The 24,217-nt window shown below is 36.0% G+C and overlaps 1 protein-coding gene across 4 annotated transcripts; it reads left to right on the top strand.

The window, feature by feature from the left end:
• Positions 1-3,271: 3,271 nt before the first annotated feature.
• On the top strand, positions 3,272-18,905 carry LOC140980303 (DNA repair protein RAD5A). Of its 4 annotated transcripts, XR_012175919.1 has the most exons (21): positions 3,273-4,088; positions 6,354-6,487; positions 6,569-6,704; positions 6,868-6,921; positions 6,994-7,143; positions 7,221-7,372; positions 7,455-7,539; positions 7,623-7,895; positions 8,054-8,200; positions 8,425-8,580; positions 9,523-9,590; positions 14,116-14,238; positions 14,339-14,438; positions 14,519-14,631; positions 15,143-15,421; positions 15,617-15,817; positions 16,258-16,351; positions 16,444-16,515; positions 17,067-17,165; positions 18,248-18,436; positions 18,538-18,905. XR_012175919.1 is itself a non-coding variant. In XM_073446055.1 (20 exons), exons 1-20 carry the CDS (start codon positions 3,519-3,521, stop codon positions 18,368-18,370), a joined length of 3,129 nt encoding a protein of 1,042 aa, XP_073302156.1. In that variant the 5' UTR covers positions 3,273-3,518; the 3' UTR covers positions 18,371-18,905. The 4 variants fall into 4 exon arrangements, 2 of the variants coding, with proteins under 2 accessions (XP_073302156.1, XP_073302157.1); XM_073446055.1 differs by having other exon boundaries at positions 18,248-18,905; XM_073446056.1 differs by having other exon boundaries at positions 3,946-4,088; positions 6,338-6,487; positions 18,248-18,904.
• The last annotated feature ends 5,312 nt before the right edge of the window (positions 18,906-24,217 follow it).

Here is a 24,217-nt window from a genome sequence, read left to right as displayed (position 1 = left end):
TCATGTCCACAAAATTTTAATTGCGAGATTATTCGATATATCGCCGAATTTTAATCACTTACTTTCTTAAAATCTTGGAATCTCAACATATTTCATTCATCACGGGCGGTCGGAAGTATAACTTCCCTTATATGTTCAAATCTTTCTTTTAATCCTTTCCACAGAGCCATGTGATTTTTCTCGATGAGATATTCACATTTCAAACCTTCAANGATTCGTGAGTATTATAACCAAAATAATTAAAAATAACTTTGTGAAAGCCATCTTCTTTTTTCTTCAAAAATTTGATGAAGAATAATTTTAGAGAAGAAGAGAAAGTTGGAGTGATTGAATGTGTTTGTGAGATCATATTTATAGGGCAAAAACTAGCCGTTTTGTTACCGTTTATGACCGTTGGTGTACAAGAAAATAAATGTATGTATTTGTATAATTTTATGGTAATAATATGGTGTATATAATATTAGTAATGTTTTAAATAGTTATGTATATCATATCACAATATTATAATGAGGTGTCATAAGATATTTTGTTTAAAAACCTTATAGACTTTTATACTTGTCGTATCCCTTACCGGGAGTGTGGGATGTCGTCTTAACATCCTCCCAGGATTTATAACAAGTTTTTTGAAAAATTTATTTTTATTATTTATAATAACATTATATTATATATTAAATATATAAACAATAAATAAATAAACAATAAAATAAATATTATTACTTTTGTTACCTTTTTCTTCTGTTTTGGAGCTTGGAAAAATATGGAGGACTTTTAGAGCTTCGTGCTGATAACGTGTTGTGAAAAATTAAAAATTTACGGTAAAAAGTAAAAATCTCAAACTCTCAAAATTATCACACTACACACTTTATAATATTTTTCTCTCAACTCAATTGTGGTTTTCTTCACAAATGAGAGATCTATTTATAGAAAATCTTTACAAATAATCCAAAAATAAATTACATCATTACCTTCATCATCATACACAAATTTCAATATTCAACACCTAATTTTACCTAATTTTCAACATTAAAATATTCAACATTCAATATTCAAATATTCAATATTAAAATATTAAATTTCAACAATCTTATGTTTGTCAAACTAAGATTGAAATTTATATTATTTATTCATCATCGAGAATATATGTTCATAATGGTAAACACTAGAAGTTTTCATTATAAATCATATCCATAAAAACCCAAAAATATAAAATCTATGTATTTGATTATTTCACCCAAAATTATTTCAAGATAATCATGAGAGGCTCTGATATCACCTGTGAGCTCATAAATCGTAATATCATCATTATACTCAACTTACAGTAGAAGAAACATGTACAATACTTGACTTTACAGCTTATAACCCAAATTATATCAGTACGATCTCAAATAAAAGACAAACGTAAGTTTACGGTCTTGCTCAGTTGACATTTTCATTTTCTCAATTTTCATCATATTTGAAGTTGTAAAATCCTCTATCTTAAATTTATAATAAATAAAAGAAATAGAAGTTAAATCTTTGAAGACTCAGCGAGGGAATAAAATTAGGCTTATATGTTTATAGCAAGTCAAATGATAATACATTAGTGCAATAATTCAATATGAGATGACATGTATCAGTCATAACATATTGTTATTAGAATATCTTGTCAAGTGATGCAGTGACTGTTCAGGACTTTGAAGTGTATAGCGTAGGCTAAAAACGTGGCTCCCTCTAACCTTTAGTGTATAATTTTCACCACGTATTCAAGTAGGATATGTTCTATCGATCATTTACGAGCCAAGGAGAACTCACATTTCGAGACCAAAATCACGTTGTTCAGATGAACCATATACTAGGTTATAAACCATTGTCCATTGGAATCACATTTTCAGGTCGAAGCTGCATTTTCCAGTGAACTAGCAATCCGATACATAGACCGTTATCCAGTGCTCAAGTCATTCAATCGTTCATTAATTCAGTCATTCAGTAATAGCCATTCGATAATCAATCTAGAACAATAAATTAAAAAAATCCAAATATGCAGTACAATATGAACAATAAAACAAGAAAATCACAATATTATGCATTATATGAATAAATCATTAGTTTATGAAACTTTATAGTAAATTTCAGGCAAAATGTCAAACTTTATTATTTCAAACAATCAATAAAATTCTCACGGTAGAAAAAAAACTTCACTTCGGTAGCTTAATTTTTCGCCTTGATTTCAATCCCAATGTTAGATAATTTTCTATAAATATAATTGGAGCGATACGATATAGTTCAAAATTAAAATGTACGATATATTTGTATATCGTAATTACGTATACTATTTATACGTCATAGTAAACGTCAAGTTGTTCAATTTGATTGATTAATTGAATTATGGTAGAACGTCCATCACCTGCTCGACCATGGCATCACAAAGCTGCATCTGCATGCGAAATTGGAATGTCAGATATGGAAATCGCCAGCTTCTCCAATACATACAATTTAATCTTTCTGACTCAATAATTATTTTGAATTAAGATTTTAAAATAATTATTCTAGAATTAGCAATTAATATCAAAGGCTTACATTTGGTTTTTATTTTTAAAAATAACAGAACAATACCACCAACTAAAATTAATCTGTAAATAATCCAATTTGATATATTTCGAAATTTTAATATTTAAATATTATTATTGTTTCTAAAAAAAACCAAAATATATATCACGGGGTTTTAAATTATAATTTTATTGCTGGAGTTTTTTTGCTGAAATTTCTACATTTCCGCTAATGGGCGAGCATTTTAAAAATTATGAGCGGTTTGATCAACACTTGATTTGACTGAATTTGAGTTTGAATTATTTATACTCAAGTAGCTCACGAGCTAATCGGGTAATTATATACTGAGTTGAGTTGACGGAGTAATATAATTTAAAATGTGTTAATTTCATTTATCAAGCTCGATGTATAGATTGAGGTTGAGCTTTATTTATGTTACAAATGATTTTGAGCGTTTTGAGTAAAAGCTAGTGTAAATCAATATTTTCCATGCGAACTACTCGAGTAATTATATATTGAGTTGGGTTGACGGAATAATATAATTTAAAATATGTGAATTTCATTTATGAAGCTCGATGTATAGTTTGAGATCGAGCTTTATTATGTTATAAATATTTTTGAGCGTTTTGAGAACGAGTTAGAATAAATTAATATTTTCATGAATCGAATTGGAAATTGAGATATGATATTCTTTGAGTCAAAATATGAGTCTTTAATTAATTTAAATCGGGTCAAGAGTACCTTTTCGCAACCCTAATCCATTATTAATTTTTATAGATTTTTCTTGGATTTGGCGGGAATTGTATGTAGAATAAGGGTTCCTTTTCTTCTACAATCCTTCCAAATCCCCAATTGAATCGAGAGTTTCTGTTCAACTATCGATTTTGTAGTTTAGTTATGAAAGTTAAATTCAAGATCCTTTAAGCTGTTATCCGACAATTCCATGTGGAAATTTTCTTCTCTCTTTCTTCACAATCGCTAATCGTCGGCAAATGGGGAACAAAGCTACTGAAGAAGTAATTTCTACGGTTCGGTCGGTTGTGGGACCTGAAGTCTCCGACATGGACATAATTCGAGCTCTTCACATGGCCAAAAACGAACCAACTGCTGCTATAAACATCATTTTCGACACTCCGATAAGCTTCAAGAAACCGGGATTGCCCAAAAAACCGGAGCCCTCCAGCTGTAATTTCATGACAGAGCCTCCGATCACTGGCAGCTTAAACCAGAACGGTAGTCGTGTTGAAAATCGTGATTATGATTTGAAATCAAACGGTTATTCAGGCGGTGCTGGTGGAAGAGATGAAAGTGAGAGTGATGGGGACAGTGACTGTGGGCCTGGGGAAGCAATGGGTAGTGACTGGTGGTTTGTTGGGAGTGGTGAGATGGCAGGGCTTTCAACTTGTAAAGGGAGGACTTTGAAACCCAGTGACGAGGTTAGGTTCTTGTTCCCAGTTGAGAAAAAGTTGCCAACCCCCTCGCCGGGTAAGGTTGGGGGTGGACGAGGTAGGCAGGTGGGTTCTTGCTCTGAGATTGTGAGATTTTCTACCAAAGATGGAGAGGTACTGGATTAACCTTTTTGAATTAAAATTGTTTATATAATCTCTTGGTACAAATTATTGGATGAAACTTTGATTTTTATTTTGGTCTTTGGGAAATTCTAAGCACAAATATATGTATTGTGTAACGCCCCAAATTCGACGGCTGTCCTCACTATACCAATACGAGTCTTTCCAGCGTACTTATGTCCTCACTCACACGCACCCTAGTAAACTTCCCATGAAGTCACCCATCTCAGAATTGCCCCAAGTCAAGCACGCTTGACTTTGGAGTTCTTATGTGATGAGCTACCGAAAAGAAGATGCATCTTATTGGTATGAGTAGTATATATCAAATCTTTTAAGCCCTCTTCAACTGTACAGTCCATTACATTGAACAGTTTCGGAATCTCCCTCCTTCTGGTGTAAGATCGGTTCATTCATGTTCCCTCTGTCTAGAAGCCTGCCAGGAGCCGTTCATTGTCCGTGCAACCTCATGTCACCGGCGATCACCCCCCGCCCTCTTCGGCCTCGGGCCTCACATGCCCACCAGCTTCCACTTGGTTCGTCCCCGAACCACACCGTACTAAGAGAGATCGGCTCTGATACCAACTGTAACGCCCCAAATTCGACGAATGTCCTCACTATATCAATACGAGTATTTCCAGCAAATTATGTCCTCACTCACACGCACCCTAGGAAACTTCCCAGGAGGTCACCCATCCCAGAATTCCCCCAAGTCAAGCACGCTTAACTTTGGAATTCTTATGTGATGAGCTACCGAAAAGAAGATGCATTTTATTGGTATGAGTAGTACATATCAAATCTTTTAAGCCCTCTTCAACCATAGTTGTCAAAGGCGAGCGCCTCTCGCCTTGAGGCGAGAGGCGCTACCAGGCGTGGGCATTGCGCCTCGGGAAATCCCAGGCGCAACGATTTACAAAGGCGAGCCCAGGCGCGCGCCTCGGCTCGCCTTGGAAGGGCTCTCGGGCGCGCCTTAGGCACGCCTGAGATTGTTTTTTTTTTAAATTCAGTGACAGAGACTTCTCTGTTTTTTTTTTAATATTAACTTAAAATGTAAAAGGCCCAACCCAACCTTAAACCCTAGCAGCCCAGTTAACAAATTAAATATCATGAGGCGACAAGAGCAGAAGTGTGCAGACTGCAACAGAATTACAGAAGCCAACGTGACAGCGTGAATAAGAGAAAGGCAAGAACCATTTATTGAAGAAAGCTCAGGTATCAGTTCTAGGGACTCTGATGATTCGATGGAAGAAGATGAACTTGATTTGGATGATTGAAGAATTTTAATCGTGTTACTTATTATAATGAACTTATTAATTATTTGTTGTTTTGTGTGACGTCGTAACTTAATTATTTCATATTTTAATATATTAATATATTATTCTAAGATAAATATATTTTTTTTAAAAATAAATAATGTGCGCTTTGCTTCGGTAAGGCGCGCGCCTCGCCTTGCGCTTTGCGCCTCAGGCTCCAGAGCCCGTGTGCGCCTCGGTGCGCCTTGCGCCCTTGACAACTATGTCTTCAACTGTACAGTCCATTACATTAAACAGTTTCGGAATCCCCCTCCTTCCTGTGTAAGATCGGTTCATTCATGTTCCCTCCGTCTAGAAGCCTGCCAGGAGCCGCTCATTGTCCGTGCAACCTCATGGCACCGGCGATCACCCCCCGCCCTCTTCGGCCCCGGGCCTCACATATTGCATTTAATGAACCAAAATTGTCTTCACACACACAAGTACATATGTAAGACAGCAATGTCCTCCTGTGCCATATACTTTAGTTTTTTCAAGATTTCCATATTTATATCATGTTACTTCCATACTCGTGTCACTGCAAATTAGAAATTACGGTTCAGGGGACTGCTACCCTGCCCCTTAGGTCTGACTCCTTGCCAGGTTTTCAGTATTGGGTGCTCTCATGTTGTGGGGTGTATACTTTAATTCGAACTCATATAGCACTCAACAGAAGTAGATTGTCCTTTATCTACTCTACCATGATGGCTCAAATTATTATCATTGCATTAACTCTGTTCAAATAATCCGTAAGATATTGAAGCATGCATGAAAAATGAATGCTGATACTTGAATAAGGAGATAATTATGCATAAACTAACATGGTACAATGTTTTGTTACGTATACAACGTTTGGCTTAAGACTCTTGCAAATGTAGCAAGTCATGAATGGTATGATACTTTGATGGCTCTAGTACTACATGTTTATAGCATTCTACTTCAAATTATGGGTTTTAGTGACTGCAAGTTGCAGATTGGCCGCATTCCAAATGAATGGGCTCGCTGTCTTTTGCCACTTGTGAGGGATAAGAAAGTTTCTCTGGCTGGTCGCTGCATATCTGCTCCTCCTGTGTTGGGGATTATGGACACTATCGTTTTGGCTATCCGGTACTAAACATGCAACAAGTTTTGTGATTACAACTAATCATTAGAACTGCTGATTGTTTTTATTTTTTTGTGATGGTGCAGTGTTTATATCAACAGTTCAATGTTCGGGAAAGGCCACCTGACTCCACTTAAAGTAGCTGGTAATTCAGCAGAGGAGTTAATTGTTCACCCCATCTCAACATTGTTCAGATTATTGGGACTTGTGTCCTTTAAGAAGGTGACTATTGCTTTCAATACTAAATACGACTGAGTATTTTAAAAAATAATTTCAAGAAAATGGATAGCCTATGCGCCGAAGGTCGTTTACACTGGAAATTGGTAAATTATGTATGACATATATGCTTGTTTCTCGTGTAATCTAACCTTGCCTTTTGTTGTAGGCTGAATTTACTCCAGGAAATCTGTACACAAGGAAGAGGCCCTTGAATTCTGAGGTAAAATAAGTAAACTGTTGGATGCTAAGGTATTCCTAACATGAAGTTTTAGTCGTTGCTTTGCGTGAACAGGACAGCTCTGGTTTACATTCGTCACTTTTACGTATCAATAAGTTCAAGACTACATGTTCCATGGATGGGAATAAAGTTGAAAATGGAGAGTCAATTTCTGATAATGACATTGACCATATAGTTGGTGTTACAGATAGCTCAGAGTTAGAGGTAAAAGGCACTTCAGAGTTCAGGTCTTACTGCTTGTGACATGTCTTTTGACACATCATATGTTTCATGGCACTTAGGAAATGGAACCTCCTAGCACACTGCTGTGCGAACTTCGCCCTTACCAAAAGCAGGCTCTCAATTGGATGATTCACCTGGAGAGGGGACACTGCAAGAACGATGCTGCAGTGACTCTGCATCCATGTTGGGAAGCTTATCGCCTTGCCGATAAGTATGTGACAGCTAATTTCGTGTATAGTTAAACTGTTGCATGCTCGGAGTTTCCTCCAATATATTTGTTGATCTGTTTTCAGGAGGGGGATGGTTATATACCTGAATGCATTTTCTGGTGATGCGGCCACGGAATTCCCTAGCACACTTCAAATGGCAAGAGGGGGAGTATGTTTTTCATGTTAACTTGCATCTTTGTCTGTGCATCCATTCATTTGTGTGTTACTTGTATAATTGAGATATGATTGTAGATTTTAGCTGATTCTATGGGGCTTGGGAAGACTATCATGACTTTATCTCTTCTTCTAACACATTCTGAAAGAGGGGGATCATTTAGTAGCTCATCTTCTAGCCAGACATTCAAAGATCACCGTGAAGAAAGCTATAATTCTGAAAAATCTCCAGTACCTCCAAAGACAGCATCAAAATTTACTTCTTTTGTTAAGCTTATGAAACAAAAAGCATTGCTCACTGGCGGTGGCAATCTGATTGTATGCCCTATGACACTGATCGGGCAGTGGAAGGTAAAAGCTTGTATGTATTATTAATTCAGTGTTTGAAGATGTTAGTGTGATTTAGACTAAATTGGTTGTGTCAATTGGATCGATAAACACAAAAAATTTATTGAGGTGAGTGTCTTTTTTTTTTTTTTCCATTTTGTCTTTTGTATTGTTCTTAACAGACTGAAATTGAAACTCATGCTCAACCTGGGGTGCTGTCTCTTTATGTTCACTATGGACAAACTAGATTAAAGGATGCCAAAATAATAGCTCAAAGTGAGGTTGTGCTAACTACCTACGGAGTGTTGGCTTCAGAATTTTCAGCAGAGGTACTCTTCTTCTCTTGAACATGGTGGAAGGGGCTGTGGAGGACCTCTCCTTCCACCCATTTCACCGCTGGGATTTTGCATATTAAATGTTTGGAACATGGTGTGTCACATACTTGGCTTACCTTTTTTCCTCAATAAGCATACTAATTGACGTATTCTTTTTGTTGTTTTTTGTGTTTCTTATTTGTGCTTTCGTAACTCTCTCCTTTCTTTTAATTTTGTAGAACACGGAGGACAATGGTGTGTTGTTTTCAGTCCAATGGTTCAGAGTGGTTCTTGATGAGGCACATACCATAAAATCTTCCAAAAGCCGAATTTCTATGGCTGCAGCTGCTCTTGCTGCTGATTGTCGATGGTGCCTTACTGGTACACCTATCCAGGTGAATTTAGTACCACATGCAGTTTGGTTTTGTGTTCAGAAAATAATTGTAATCTCATCTTGAGTTTTTTTAAACATTCATATTTTCTTGTATGTTTTGACTTGAGACTTACTGTTTGTTTTATTAGCCATCAATTTGAGCAAATATACACATGTTTTTTTAAAATTCTAAATGAAAAGAATCCTGACTTGTTGATGGAATATCATTTGCATTATTTAAACTATATTGTTCCTTTGGTATGACATTGTGTGACTGAATATCTTCAACTACTTGTCATGGCTCTAACTGTTATTAGTGTCGAATTATTAAAAGTTAGGAGAGATATACGTAATATTTAGTTTCCTTTTATTAAGATTAGAATCCTAGATTTGATTTAGTTTTATTTTGTTCCTGATTTTATTTGATTTTGTTGCCTAGTTTTAGGATATTTCCTTATCTCTGTTCCTTGTATTTATACTCTGTTTGACATTAATAAAATTTAAGAATTCAGTTTATCACATTCTTCAATTAGATCTATTGTTCTAACTGTTAAACTTTAACCCTATATTGCTAATTGTGTGGTCGATCCATTTCTTCGACCTGCCATTTAGTTTTGGAAGCACGTGGAATGAAAATCTCATTCAGCTGAAATAATTATAATTAGAGTGATTACTGCCAATATTGTGGCTCTAATGAATTTAATGATCTATTTTTGTGGCTAAGTATATGTGTTTTCAGTTGTTAAGCTCTTTCAATATTTTATAGTCTGTTTCCATAAAATCATATTTTCTCAGCCCTCAGCAAAAGTTCATGATGAAAAATTTGTCGTCCTAAAATTGGGTATTGTTAACTGCTCTTTACTTGTATTCATGCTTGGGCTTATCGTTATGAAGGCAGATGATTTAACCATTTTGATTAGAAGTATATGCTAGTTGTCTATGAACTGGTAATTTCTCATGACAGAACAACCTGGAGGATGTTTACAGTCTGCTTCGATTTTTGAAGATTGAACCTTGGGGAAGCTGGGCATGGTAATTTGCTTATACATCTCTTGCATAAACATAATGACCTAAAAGAGGTTATATTCTTATTGTACAAGAATGAATTCGGAAGAGTCAGAAGATCTTCTAGATTGTGTTTCTCCGAATTGTTTCAGACGAACTCTGCATTTTAATTTTAAATATACAGTATGTAAGATAAATATGCGATTTCATACCTCTATCTTATAAAGCTTTTACTGTTATGCTTTTTGATAGCATAATAACAATAGTTGCATACCCAGCCTTAATGGACCCACAAATCAATGATTGGGCCGTTATGTAAATACTAAATGAGGCACCGGCCCAACTTGAAGATGCCCTTCAAGTTATTTTCAAGCCTAAGTTCAATCACCTAGGAGAGATGGTTCAAGGAGGGCACCAGCATGGACAAAAGATTTCGTGATAGGAGTGATATCATGTGGAGAGGCATAACAAGATAACCGCCTCAAGGAATAACATTTTTGTTTTTCTGTTATTTTGTTTCTTGCAAAGATAGTTGAGAGTAGAATCACATATAGTTGTACAGAACCATTTTGAGGATAATTGAGAAATATATTGAGTTGAATTTTTTTGGAGTTTGGCACATGTAGCTGGTGCTCTCGTTGATCCTTTATCACGAGGAACGAAGATGTTGCTGAGGCAATGAGGCAGCTCGAGGTGAATTTTAAGCTACACGCTGATGCTCAGTTAGCGACTTACACCACCGTGTTGGAGCATTTTATGTCTTCCATGGACCTCCGTTTTGGGCAACTGAATCAGAAATTACAAGATTCCTCTGAAAACAAGCTCAAATCGCCACAGGTTTTCAATTCTGAGATGGATACCAGTCGCAAGGTAAATATGCTCGACCCTCAATTTGCTAATTACATGAAGGGGATTAAAATTGAACTACCAAGGTTTAATGGTGAGGAGGTGCACAATTGGATTTACAGAGTCGAGAAATACTTCTCTCTACATTCCATTCCGCCTGAGGTATGTTTGCAAGTGTTGGCCTTCAATCTAGATTGGTATCAATGGATGGATCGGAACAGGGCTTAGTTGATTGGGCAGATTTTTAGAGGAAATAAGAGCGTGATTTGGATCCTCTATCTATGATGATCCTTTCGGCAGAATTACAAAACTGGTGCAAACAGGAAGTGTTGCATGATTTCGAGCAGAGTTTGAACGCTTAATGAATAGAATAGTCGGATTTACCGAGCCAATGTTCCTCAATTTTTTTATATGGAGCCTCAAACCAGAAATCCGCAGAGAGTTGTTGATCACGCCACCAAAAAGCCTCGTGGAAGCAATGGTTAAAGCACAGCTATTCGAAGAAAGGAACGATCTTAGAGGAGTAATGAGGAAGGATACAATGCATTCTGGTTCGATGACACCGATACACGCAAAGGCAGTGGCAGGGGCTAACATAAAAGGGGAAAGGTTATTTCATTCAGCAACCCGACCCAACCCAACAATACATACTCCACCCAAGCCTCGCCAACAACTGAATTTCCCGCTAAGGGATTGTCCCCTACAGAAATACATGAAAGGCATGAGAAAGTGCTTTGTTTCAGTTGCGAGGAGAAGTACAACGTCAAAAGCGCTTGCCTTGGTCGCTTAAGCGCAAAGTGACTTGAGGCGCAAGGCCTACGCTTCATGGAACTCCGAAGCGCAGCAGGTCTGTGAAGCGGGCGCTTTTGTGCGCTTCACTTTGATGCGCAAGACTCTAGCTTGTGCGCTCCTTAGAAGTCGCACATGCCTTTTTTTTAAAAGCTTTGGCAGACTAAAATCGCACTTTGGAAGTGTGATTTTAAGTCTGCTTAAAAAAATGTTAAGCCCCTAAACTCTACGGCCTGCTGTCTTGCTTCTCAGTTCTCACCACCAGCCTTTGCCTCTGGCTCGCCTCCTCGCCTCTGCCCCGTCGACCCTGCCGTGTTCCCACTTCCCCTTCTCTGCTCTTTGCTGCCCAAAGTTGGTAAAACACTAATCTTATGAATTTCTGTAAAAAAATTAACTGTTTTGTTTTTTTTAATGGGTAATTGTTATCGATTTTTCAGTTGTTTACCATGTCAAATACAACAATTCCATCAAATCGAAAGGATATATGGCTTGGAATTATGCAACACTTTCGGATTCTAAAAATCCAAATATTGTATGTTGTTTTTGTCGTAAAACAACAAATGGTGGGATTTATCGACACAAGTTACATTTAATAAGAGGAAATAGAAATGTGAAAGCATGTCTGAAATGTCTGGAGCATGATAAAAACAAATTAAAGAGTCATGCAAAAAAAAAAGGATTAATTTGAAGAATTAAATTAATTTTGTAAATGAAAAAGAGATCAATCTTGACGAGAAAACTGAGAAAGAAGTTACCGATGGAAACAAATCAAGCGATGGAGCTGATGACGGAAATTTGAAAACCGAAGATGAATATGTAGATGACGATGATTTTGATATTTCATCTATCACACGTTCAAAGACTTTTGATTTTATTTTTATTTTTTTAAGAATATTTTGTTTTTTGCATTTTTATTCCGTAAAGCGTGCGCTTCGCTTTGTGCTTTAAGCCCCATACAATATATCATTTTTTGCGCCTCCCGCTTTTGGCAACTATGGCTTGCACGCTCTAGCAAGCGCCTCAGGCCCTAAAATCATCAAATCTTCCGTATTACAGCAACTTACCAGGAGGTTCCCATTGAAGTCCTAATTGATACCGTTAGTCATATAATTTCATTCAAGAAGGGTTGGTTGAGAAGTTAGGGATTCTGTGCTCAATAACCAAGTGATTTCAGGTTTATATGGGAAGTGGGCAATACGTCTGTTGTGATAAAAAGTGTTTGAAGGTTCTATTAGTTCTGCAGGGACACTAATTTCTCATTGATTGTATGTTCTACCTATTTGGGGGGTTGAAGTGGTTCTGGGAATGCAATGGCTCCACACTCTAGGGCTTTGTTTGCATGACCATGGAGCCTTAACAATGGAATTCTCGTGGAATGACCGACAGGTCTGCTTGACTGGTAACAAAACACTGAAGCCTGAGTCGATCTTTTACACTCAATTATGTTTCTTATTCAGTGAGGAGTCTATCAGTACTTTGTACACCTCAAGTGAGTTTCTGGTAGGGGCACATATGAAAGAGTTTGTCCCAAGGATAGACATGGACAATTCTTTAGAACAGATTCCAGAACACAGGGAGCATAATTTGGTGCAGGGGTCGAACAACCATCCAGAAAACCCAACAAGTAAAAACTTTCATGAATTTTGCTCCATTTACTCGCAGCCACACCTTGAGGACAAGGTGTGGTTTGAAAATGGGGGGAGTGATGGCATAATAACAATCGATGCAGACTCAGCCTTAATAGACCAACAAATCAATGATTGAGCTGTTAAGGAAATACTAAAAGAGGCACCAGCCTAACTTGAAGAAGCCCATCAAGTTATTTCCAAGCCTAAGTTCAATTCACCCGGGAGAGATGGTTTGAGAAGGAGGGCACCAGCGTGGACAAAAGATTTCGTGATAGGAGCGATATCACGTGGAGAGGTATAACAAGATAACCGCCTCAAGGAATCATGTTTTTTGTTTCTTGCAAATAAAGTTGAGAGCAGAATGATATATAGTTGTGAATTTTCCATGGAGTTTGGCACAGACTCGAAGTGTGCGGATCATGCATATCACTTTTCCTCTCTCATAAAATCTCTGGTCTGACCCGATATTGAATTGAATCGGATTGAAACACAACTGAAATCAATATTTAATTTTTTTCCAACAATCATGTACATAAAGAAGTTATGTATGAAGCAAAGTAATCAAAAACTAAATATATTATTGGTGGGATTCAATCAGACCAGAGTAAAATGGTCCTAGATTTGTTTTCAAGAAAGCAAATCCGATTTAAGTATTCATGCTAGATCCAGTTCAATCTAGAACTGAGAGCAAACAGGTTCCAGATTGAGCCAGATTAAATCAGACCGGTATCAGATTGATCTGGTCGATAAGAATCCCTATCGGAAAATTGAATGTCATGGGACCTTTCCTATCTTTATCATCCTGGTGGCATTCCTATTTTATTTTTATAAAAAAAGGTGTTAAACAATCTAATCTACTAAAAAGCCTGGCTGAAAGAGAAGCTTCTGTGCTTGTTGCTAGAGATATTCGTTTTTTAAACCCGCGAAGGAACTGGACCTTGAAATAGCTTCATACAAACTGCGCATGTTCTTAGAGAAGAACACAACAATTAAAGAACAAATCGATTTGAGAAGTTTCCATTTTTCCATGATTGAAAGTTAGACTTACACTTTCACATCCCCTTGTCTGTTAACTGCGTTTTTTTCTCCAATTATTGCCTTTGAAGTTGGGTCTTTTTCGTTTTTCTCTTTTGGATACAATATTTGGATACTATTATCTATCTTGAGATTAAATTGTTCATGTTTCAGCAAGACGTTCGTAAAATGTAGTCTTTGATTTTGTCTCCTATTAGGCTAATTAATAATTGCCAATATGCCATTATTTATACTTTTCTTGCTAATTCTCTTAGGTGGAACAAATTAGTACAAAAACCTTTTGATGAGGGAGATGAGAGGGGATTAAAGTTGGTTCAGTCTATCTTAAAGCCAATAATGCTACGAAGAACTAAGTCAAGCACAGACCGAGAGGGCAGGTGGGAAATTTAATGCTTCAATACACATGATTGACATTTACACAATTTTCTGGCTATTATGGTTGCCATGGTCTCTCTTTCTAACTTTTTTGAGCTGCAGGACCATTTTAATTCTTCCACCTGCAGATATTCAAGTGATATATTGTAATCTGTCGGAAACAGAGGAGGACTTCTACGGGGCTTTGTTTAAAAAATCGAAGGTGCCGACTCATAATGATTATGCCTGTTGTAGTATACTTATCTTTCTATGTAACTAAAATGATTATTTATGTATTATTAGGTGAAGTTTGATAAATTTGTTGAGCAAGGCCGGGTTCTTCATAACTATGCTTCGATTTTGGAACTTCTTTTGCGACTTCGTCAATGCTGTGATCACCCATTTCTTGTTATGAGGTTCAAATCTGTTTGGGGCTCTGGTTGAAGTTTCTGTATCTTGCCTTCCTTGTGTAACATCTCATGTGATCACTTGTATTTAAAGTTTTTCGCAAATTGTACCTTATTTTCAACTCTGCGGTCTCTTTGGAAGTCCATTAGAGCATGACCTTGATTCTTGTCAAATTTTGTCAACTCTGATTTAGGCTTCAAACTATTTTCTTGGAATTAAATAATCACTTTACTATATTATGCAAGTGCTACCATGAACTGTTTGCAAGATGAAACACCTTGGAGGGTTTACTTTACAACATCGTCTTTAGTATTTGGGATGTGCATGGTTGGTGTGACATGTGACTTAATCCTGTATAAGTTGTTTGTGGTGCACACTCCTACTCACTCACATTTGTGCCTGTTGCGTATAGTTGGATACAAGGAAACTTAGATGTTGGCGTGTTTGCACAGGCATGTATCACTTTAGCCTAGTGTTATGTTTTGCTGGTGATTTGACTTATTTCATTCATGTTCCCAGTCGAGGTGACACTCAAGAGTTCTCTGATTTGAACAAGCTAGAGGGACGTTTCCTGAAAGCTGGTCAGGAAGGTGTGGATAGCAATGCCAAAGACGCACCATCCCGTGCATATATTCAGGAGGTTGTTGAAGACTTGCGGAAAAAGGAACAAGGAGAATGCCCAATATGCCTGGAAGCTTTTGAAGATGCAGTATTGACACCTTGTGCTCATCAATTATGCCGAGAATGTCTATTGGCTAGTTGGAGAAGCTCTACATCTGGTCTTTGTCCTGTTTGTAGGTATCAACATGTTTTCCTGTGCAATCATTATCATGTTTTACTTATCAATTATCCAAATAGAGAGAAATCAGAATGTAATTCAAACTGTGAATAGCCATACATTTAATCCTTTGAGGAGATAATCCTGAGGATGGTACGTTCTTACCAGGAAATTTTGATCTGATATCTCTGATGCTTAAAGTTACTGCCTCACAGGAAGACTATCAGCAAACAAGAACTCATCACCGTGCCAACTGACAGTCGCTTCCGAGTTGATGTTGAGAAAAACTGGGTAGAATCATCAAAAATATCTGCGCTAATGCATGAACTAAAAAATCCAAGTTCCATGGGCTCCAAAAGCATTGTTTTTAGTCAATGGACAGCCTTTTTGGATCTTTTACAGATTCCTCTTTCTAGGTAACATATTTATCCTCTTCTCACAATTTACTTTTGAGTTCGTTTGGTACATGTGGGCTGTGTGAGTACATTGCACTTTTAGAATACAGACAAGTTGTCAATTCATTTCTCGTAGGAGATGCTCATACTGGGGATGCGATCAAGTAATTGGTAGCATGTAATTGTTTAATCATGAACATGAGTAATCAAGGTTTTCTTCTCTCCTCTGGGGAAGGTAGGTTTTCAGATTGTTAGATATTAAATAAAATTTTGTAATTATGCATCAGAGTTCATTATTGGCTCTTCATCTTGTAAAAACTTATTTTCTTTAATTTTTAGCGACTTAATTATATTTCCATTTATGGTCTTTCATGATAGTCAAACCATGGTTCTACAGCGTCATTGTGTTGGCTAGATAGTAAATGAACTTCATATTACCGATCATTTTCTCTCAACCACAGGGGTGACATTCCATTTCTTCGGCTGGATGGGACCCTAAATCAGCAACAGCGCGAAAATGTAATCAAACAATTCTCTGAAGACAATAATATAATGGTGTGTCTTTGTTGCCTTTTAGGGTCGTTAGAAGTAGGCATTTGCTTAAAAAGCAAGGAGGATAGATTATTTTGGCGATAATTGTTATGCAGGTTTTACTTATGTCGTTGAAGGCTGGTGGAGTTGGAATAAATCTCACTGCGGCGTCTCATGCTTATGTAATGGTAAGTTATTGCATCTGATACGAAGTATCACTTGGTCTTTCCAATATGCAAATGCATTGCATTGTCATTACATTCTTGTTAATTTTAAATTACGAGAATTATTGTTCGACTATGTCCCATGAGTTCGAGTTTTTGGAAATAGTGTTTTAACATGAATGAGCACCAAGGTTTCTGATTTATGTTTCATTAGGTGTATATAACAGTACCTAGACAAGTCATCAATAAAAGTGGCATAGTTTGAGAAACCTAATGTGAGAATGCCACAAGTTTGAAAAACCTTGGTGCTCATTCATTTTCATATTTCATTAATTTGCTTTTGGGTGTTTATTTTTGGGCCTTTGTTGTGCAATATACGTGTTCAATTATTTTTTGTTTTTGAAGAATGTATAATTTAAATTTTAATAGCAACAAGAAAAATGGGTTCTATTCTGCGCTAATTCATCCACATTAATTTGGCACACATTTATTTTTATTTTCAACTTTAGTTTTGCAACTTTTGGACGCCTAAATATATAATTAAGTTTTTGATATTTGATGTTTAATCTCTGTAGGATCCGTGGTGGAATCCAGCAGTAGAGGAACAAGCAGTCATGCGAATTCATCGTATTGGCCAAACGAAAAGGGTGAGAATCAGGAGGTTTATTGTGAAGGTAATAATATATCTATCGGTCAATTCTCTGTGGGGTAGAAAGTGTGTTCAGAAATCGAATCAAACAGTTAATCAAACCAAACTATAAAACCAAACTTATCGGTTTTCAGTTAATTACGATTTAGATTGGTTTTAAAATCAATCAAACCAAAAAAATTGGTTTGGTTTTGGATAAAAATAAACGTAATCAAATCAATCCAAACCGATTATATTAATATAAACAAATCATGTAATAAATTTTATTAATTTAGTGTGATTTTCTAGTTTTGCATTAAAATAAACGGAATCAAATCAATCCAAACCGATTATATTAGTATAAACAAATCATGTAATAAATTTTATTAATTTAGTGTGATTTTCTTGTATATAGAAATATTTTATTTGATTTTATTATCTATTCTATTAATATAAAAATATATTTATTGCATTTTAGCTCATATAAACATAATCACGTCTTTAAAAGTTTATGTTTTCTTATAAGTTACTAAATTTTGTAACTTGTATAAGTATTTTAATTTGTAATATTTCACTTATAATCATTCTAGTGTTCACAATCAAATAAAATGTTCATCCAAATTTTGTCAAGTCTCAATTCCTATTCTTTCAAACTTATAAGAGTAGGTCTCTTGTGAGACGGTCTCACGAATCTTTATCTGTGAGATGGGTCAACCTTACTGATATTCACAATAAAAAGTAATACTCTTAGCATAAAAAGTAATATTTTTTCATGGATGACCCAAATAAGAGATCTGTCTCACAAAATACGACCCGTGAGATCGTCTCACACAAGTTTTTACCAAATTATAATATCATATGCATCGATACACAATGGATTTTTTCAAAACTTAAAATTAATTATCCAAACCAGAACAAATCGAACCAAATAAAAAATCTATGGTTTGGTTCGGTTTGGATTTTTTTTACCTAAACTCGAACCAAACTGTTGTTGAATGCGCCCAGGCTAGATCCCACTATTATGCACTAGTCATGCTTCATAGTCACCTCCGTTGTGAATTTTGTTGAAATCGCCTCCAAAACTGTTGTGAGACAACCTTTGCTTATGCTAAAATTATTGGATGGCAGGGCACAGTTGAGGAAAGAATGGAGGCAGTACAAGCTCGGAAGCAACGAATGATATCTGGTGCTCTAACTGATCAAGAAGTTCGAACTGCACGTTTAGAAGAACTTAAAATGCTCTTCACTTAGACCATGCTATATATTGCTGAAGATACTTGTTTGCTCGTGGGATTGTTGTGGAGGCGTGAATCAGTAGTACCGCTCATACTAAAATCTTGCCGTTGGTCTGATAGATAGCTGGGTTGAGATTTTGGATACGGATGCACTTTAACTAAAGCAAATATTTTATGAAGCAGAAGCTTGGCTGTGACTGAGGCTATGAGGGCTCATGAACGTAGAACCATCGTCGTGATAGTTGCAACATAAGAAGAGCTGCTTCTTTTTCGGGTTTTTGGTATTAAAAGATTCTGCATCAAAATTGGATGGGTGATATTATACTTTCGGGACTAGAGATGTTTCTTGCGTGCGGCTGCTGGATTAGCTGGGCACCTGAACAGACTAGCTGAGGTGATTGTTTCTGTAACCCAAGGAGTTTAGGCTCGTGTATTTATACGCTCACTGTAAATCGATGCAAATTGTGATGCTAGTACAACTATATAGATGATTTGTGTAAAAATATTAATCAAAATATCAGTTTTTAATAATAATTTAGACATGGCAACGTGATTTATGCTAGTTTATGTTTAAATTGGACCAATTATATTCTTTTATAGTATAAATTTGAGGATTTTTTTGAATCTTAGCAGGGAAATCTCTAGAATCAAATAGAACAAGTTGGTTTGGGGAAAAATTATTACTGATCACATACGTTAAATTTGGACTTGCTATGCAACAAAAGCATATTGGGGGTTGATCTCTGAGTGAGTGAGGTTTTTATGGTTGAATTTTTATTGGAGCTGAGCACTCGATTCCAGTCCAGGACAAAAGAAGTGGTTTGAATTCTTGATCTTCAAGAATGAGTCCCAGCTGGTCTCACCCTCGGTTCCCCCTCGTATACTCAAATTCTAGTCGTCGACTAGATCAGGCGAGGCAAAAAAAAAAAAAGAAGAGTACCTCTTGGGTACATCTCTGATAAAAAACAACTGGCTGGCTGCTGACTTTTGAAGAATTTTGCATGATATATCATAATGTTAAAGCCCTTTAATAATGTGAAATCCACTCTATGGTGGCCAGAACTTTCAGAGTGAACTTAATTCATTAAGATCCACTTTGTATACAAAGGTTTTGTAAAACGGCAGGCGATTTTGCCCAGAATTTTAAATTTCGAAACAATAAGAATGTCATTTTGTTGCTCAAAAATACCATTCTGTTGAATTCTAGGACGATCGATTGTCATGCATGGACTCTATATAACACAAAGAACAACTTTTATGTTATAACTAAAACCTAAAACAAGTAGTAAACAAGAGTTTTAAGTACATGAACATGTAACCTGAAAAGAGCAAATTCTGGACTTGAGCAACTTGTGTTCTTCACGACTTTGATTTTTCTGCCCCTATTCTGCTTATAGTTTGATACACCTTCCAGATTAAATGATTTATAGGTTGAATAAGAGGGTTTGAAATTTTTTATGAAATTTTGAAGAGGTTTTGTTTTCTATTTTTCAAATTTTTTCCTTATCTGTGGGTATTTTCCAAGCCGTTTTTCAACATTTTTCTAGGTATCTTTGGTCGGATTGTTTGTGCTTTTTCTGAGTGAACGAAACTTATTTATAGCCAAGAACATATGTTTGAATGTTGCCATGTGTTAAGGCCAACTTTGTCACCTATCAACTATATATAATCTAGGAAGCAATTTAATATACAACCATATATTAGTATTTTTAAGCTTTATTTATTTATTTATTTATTATTATATACATATTCATCTTAATATATTTTGGAGTATTACAATCCTCTCTCCTTAAAAAATATGGTCTCAGATTTACTCGTTGCTCTTAAATAACTTTCGATACTGTTGTTTAACATCTTCTTCTTTTTCTTCGGTGGAGTTTTTGATATTGTGCTTATGCCACAACACTTTTACTAGTTGAACTTGTTTATTGCGTAATTCCTGGGTTTTTTGATTAAATATTTGGATATGTCGTTCCTCAAAGGACATATCTCAGCTTTATAATTTGACTTGGGTGTGGTTGATAATTTGATTTGCATTCCTTGGGTATGTCATGTATTCTTGAGATGTTTTCTGGAAGCAGTAACCGATATGCCACTGATTCGATTCGATGGACTATTTTAAATGGACCAATAAATCGTGGCTGTAACTTTCCTCTTTTTGACCTCGAAGAATTCCTTTCTAGGTTTTACCTTAAGAAGTACGTAGTCGCCTACTTAATATTCTAAATCTTTTCATCTCTTATCATCATAGTTTTTTTGTCGACTTTGTGCAGTTTGCATTCTTTGTATGATGGTTTTAACTTTTTAATGGCCTTGTGTATGAAATCATGTGCTATTATTCTGGTTTTTCCATCTTTGGTACTTTTTCATTCTTCCATGTCCCAGTTGAGAGGAGGACCACATTTACGTCCATATAAGGCTTTGTAAGGTGGAATCTGTATTTATTGTAGGCGTATTCCATAAGAGGTAAGTGTCTTTCCCATTTTTGCCAAAATACAGTACACATGTGCGCAACATGTCCTCTAGCGTTTGAATGGTGTGTTCCGATTGCCCGTCGGTCTCGGGTTGTGCGGTTGTGCTAAAGTTTAATTTAGTTCCCAAACATTCTTGTAGCTTTTTTTCATAACCTTGATGTAAACTTTGGATCTCGATATGAGACTATAGTGTTAGAAATACCATGTAACCGAATAATAACTTTTTGATAGAGTTCGGCTAATTTGTCCACTCCATACCTTTTACTGACAGGTATGGAGCGCACATATTTGGTAAGACAATCTACCACTTCTCATATGTTATCATGACCTCCTGAAAGTGTTGGAAGTCCAATTACAAAATCCTGATACTATCCCATTTCCATTCAAGTATGAGTAAAGGTTGTAAAAGCTCATATGGTCTTTGATACTCTGCTTTGATCATTTGATGTGATAGACATTTTTTGGCAAAATCAGCAACATCTCTTTTCATTTCCTTCCACCAAAAGTGTTGTTTCAAGTCTTTGTACATTTTGGAACATCCAAGATGATTTGTAAATTGGGATTTATGGGCTTCTTCCAATATTTATTGTTTCATTGAGTTAGGCACACAATTTCGGTTCTGGTAGAATAGTATACCGACCTAGTTAGTGGTGACATCAGGGTTGTGTTCTTTAGTTGTTCTTAACCTTATGATGTCAGTGTCTATATCTTGAGCTACTTTCATTCTAGCATATAATTCATGAAAAGACTAATTTTTCAGTTTAGTACATTGGCCATCACGTTAGTTTTTCCCGAATATTACAATATAGAACAATCATAATCCTCCAATAGCTCAATCCATCTTCGCTACCTAATGTTAAGTTCTGTCTGAGTAAATAAATACTTCAAACTCTTGTGATCCGTGTAGATGTCGAAAGTTGTTCCAAATAAATAATGTCGTCATTTGGACAACTCAAATATTTTAGCTCCCAACTCCAAATCATGTGTGGGGTAGTTAACTTCATGATTTTCAACTTTCTAGACGCATAAGGGATGGCCCTATCATTTTGTATTAACATACTCGAGCTTTGGAGGCGTCTGTATAAACTATAAACCCGTTTACTCCATCAAGTAGTGCAAGTACTGGGACATTTGAAGCAGTTTTTTTAATTTTTGAAAGCTTTTCTCAAGTTCCTCATTCCAAATGAATGTAGGATCCTTGATGATTAAGTGCTAGATTGGCGCAAATATTTGTGAAAAATCCTTATAAATCTTCTATAATAACCTGGTAATCCAAGGAAACTCCGTACTTCTGTTATATTTTTAGGTTGCTTCCACATATCTTCTATTTTAGTTGGATCCACTTCAAGTCCATTTTCCGATATAACATGTCCGAGAAAAGTTATCATTTACAGCCATAATTCACATACAAAATTTAGTGAATAACTGATTGTCCTTTAAAGTTTGAAGGACAATTTGTAAATGTTTTAAGTGCTCTTCATAACTTTTGGAATATATCAGGATATCATCAATGAATATTACGAAAAAATTTTCTAGAAAGTGTTGAAAAACTCAATGCATCATGTCCATAAAATCCGCGGGAGCATTAGTCAGACCAAATGGAATTTCCACAAACTCATAATATTCGTATCGTGTGTTGAAAATTGTCTTAGGGATGTCTTCCTCCCTTGTCATTAGTTGATAGTATCATTGACGAAGATCCATCTTGGAGTGTACTGTGGATCCTCGCTATGCATCAAATAATCGGTTCGAGTCCAAGGATATTTATTGTTTACCATAAGATTTTTGAGTTCTCGATAGTCTATACACATTCTCAATGTACCGTCCTTTTCTTTTTTTATTTTTGACAAACAAAACTGGAGCTCCAATGGGTGATGTACTTGATCAGATATAGTTCTTCCCAATCAATTTTTCTAGCTGCAACTTTAGCTCTTTTAATTATGCAGGGGCCATCCTATATGGAGTTCTTGATTTGAGTTTAGCTTCTTGAGTTAGTTCAATGGTGAATTTAATGTCACGATGATCAGACAAAGAAATAATTTCTTCGGGAAAGACTTAAGGGAATTCCTGAATAAATGGAACTTTCGTGATATTATGTTGATCGTTTGGTTTGTTTATGAGGTATACAAAAAATCCTTGTCCTCCAGTTTTGAGAATTACTCAAGTTTGGGATACATAAATCATTTTTACTATCCCCATAGAAGCGGCAGTCTAAGAGCTAGTTGGAGTGGGGTGACTTAAAAGAGTTACTTCCTTGGTGAGACAATTTAGTTGAGATTGATGTTGAAACAATCAATTCATGCCTATTAAGATGTCATATTTGTGTATAGGAAGTTCAACTGCTAAATATTCCTGTTTATGGAACTTCAGAGGACAATTTTGGTTAATAATATCAGTAGTTAACTTAATTATTACTGGTATAGCGATATCTAGATGATATGAATTTGTTCTGTTGGTACATGTAATCATAGAGAAAAACAGGATAAAGAAAATAATGTGTTGCTCTAGGGTCAACAAGAAGTTTCCCAACTTTCGAAAGTAAAGTAGTCGTACCTTCCGCCATAGTTATTGGATCAGTTTCCTCTTTTCCCAGTAATGCATAAGCTCTTGCTGTAATTTTCGTTTTTGTTGTGGTACATTCTGGGTTCTCTTTGGACAATCTTGGATGTGGTGTTGCTCGCTTCCACAAACAAATATTTATCATTCTTCCTCCAACAACTAGCTCCTTCGTGATTAGGTAATCCACAATAGCCACACTTTTCTTGTTACTATTTCTAGCTTCCTCTTGGGGTTTTTGTCCGGTAGACCCTTCACCTTTTTCTTTTCAAAATTTTTTCTTTGTTGTTTCCTTCACCCGGAGTTGGGTTAAACATCATTTTCTCTCTTTGCTCCCGATGGACTAGCAATCTGATGTCGGATTCCACTTTTAAGCCTTCGTTGACAGTGGACACGTAGTCTGTGATTTCATTAGATAAGGTGGCCCAAGGAATATCAAGATTTATCCTTTGAACAAATTTCTTGGTTTTTCTTGGTACATCATCCATTTAATGTGATGCATAGTGGATCATTCGATGAAATTCAGACTCATATTCAGTTACAGTTCGATTACCCTGTATTAAGTCCATGAATTCATGTTCTCGATTATTGAGTATTACATGAGTTATATACTTAATTCAAATTCACAGATGAAGTTGGCCCAGGTTCGTGGCATCCGATCTCGTTGCCATTGATGCTCTATAAGTCTCCACTAATGATGAGCAACATCTTCAAATTTTTATACAGAGAAGATGACTCTTTGTCCATCCGGGTATTTAAGTACTCAATATTCTCTCAAGTTTCAATATCCATTTTTCTACCTGTTGAGCGTGTCTGGTGTTCCTTTTTTTTTT

The sequence above is a fragment of the Primulina huaijiensis genome, chromosome 7 (assembly GCF_012295235.1).
Source record: "Primulina huaijiensis isolate GDHJ02 chromosome 7, ASM1229523v2, whole genome shotgun sequence".
Taxonomy (NCBI): domain Eukaryota; kingdom Viridiplantae; phylum Streptophyta; class Magnoliopsida; order Lamiales; family Gesneriaceae; genus Primulina; species Primulina huaijiensis.
The sequence above is the reverse complement of the archived record's forward strand: the minus strand, read 5'-3'. Positions and strand labels throughout refer to the sequence as shown.

Bases quoted from the DNA above. Each gene is read 5' to 3' on its own strand.
- LOC140980303 (XM_073446055.1), top strand. From the start codon at position 3,519: ATGGGGAACAAAGCTACTGAAGAAGTAATTTCTACGGTTCGGTCGGTT. The intron at 8,581-9,522 runs GTGAATTTAGTA...TTCTCATGACAG, and splicing joins TTACTGGTACACCTATCCAG to AACAACCTGGAGGATGTTTA. The intron at 15,422-15,616 runs GTATCAACATGT...ACTGCCTCACAG, and splicing joins GGTCTTTGTCCTGTTTGTAG to GAAGACTATCAGCAAACAAG.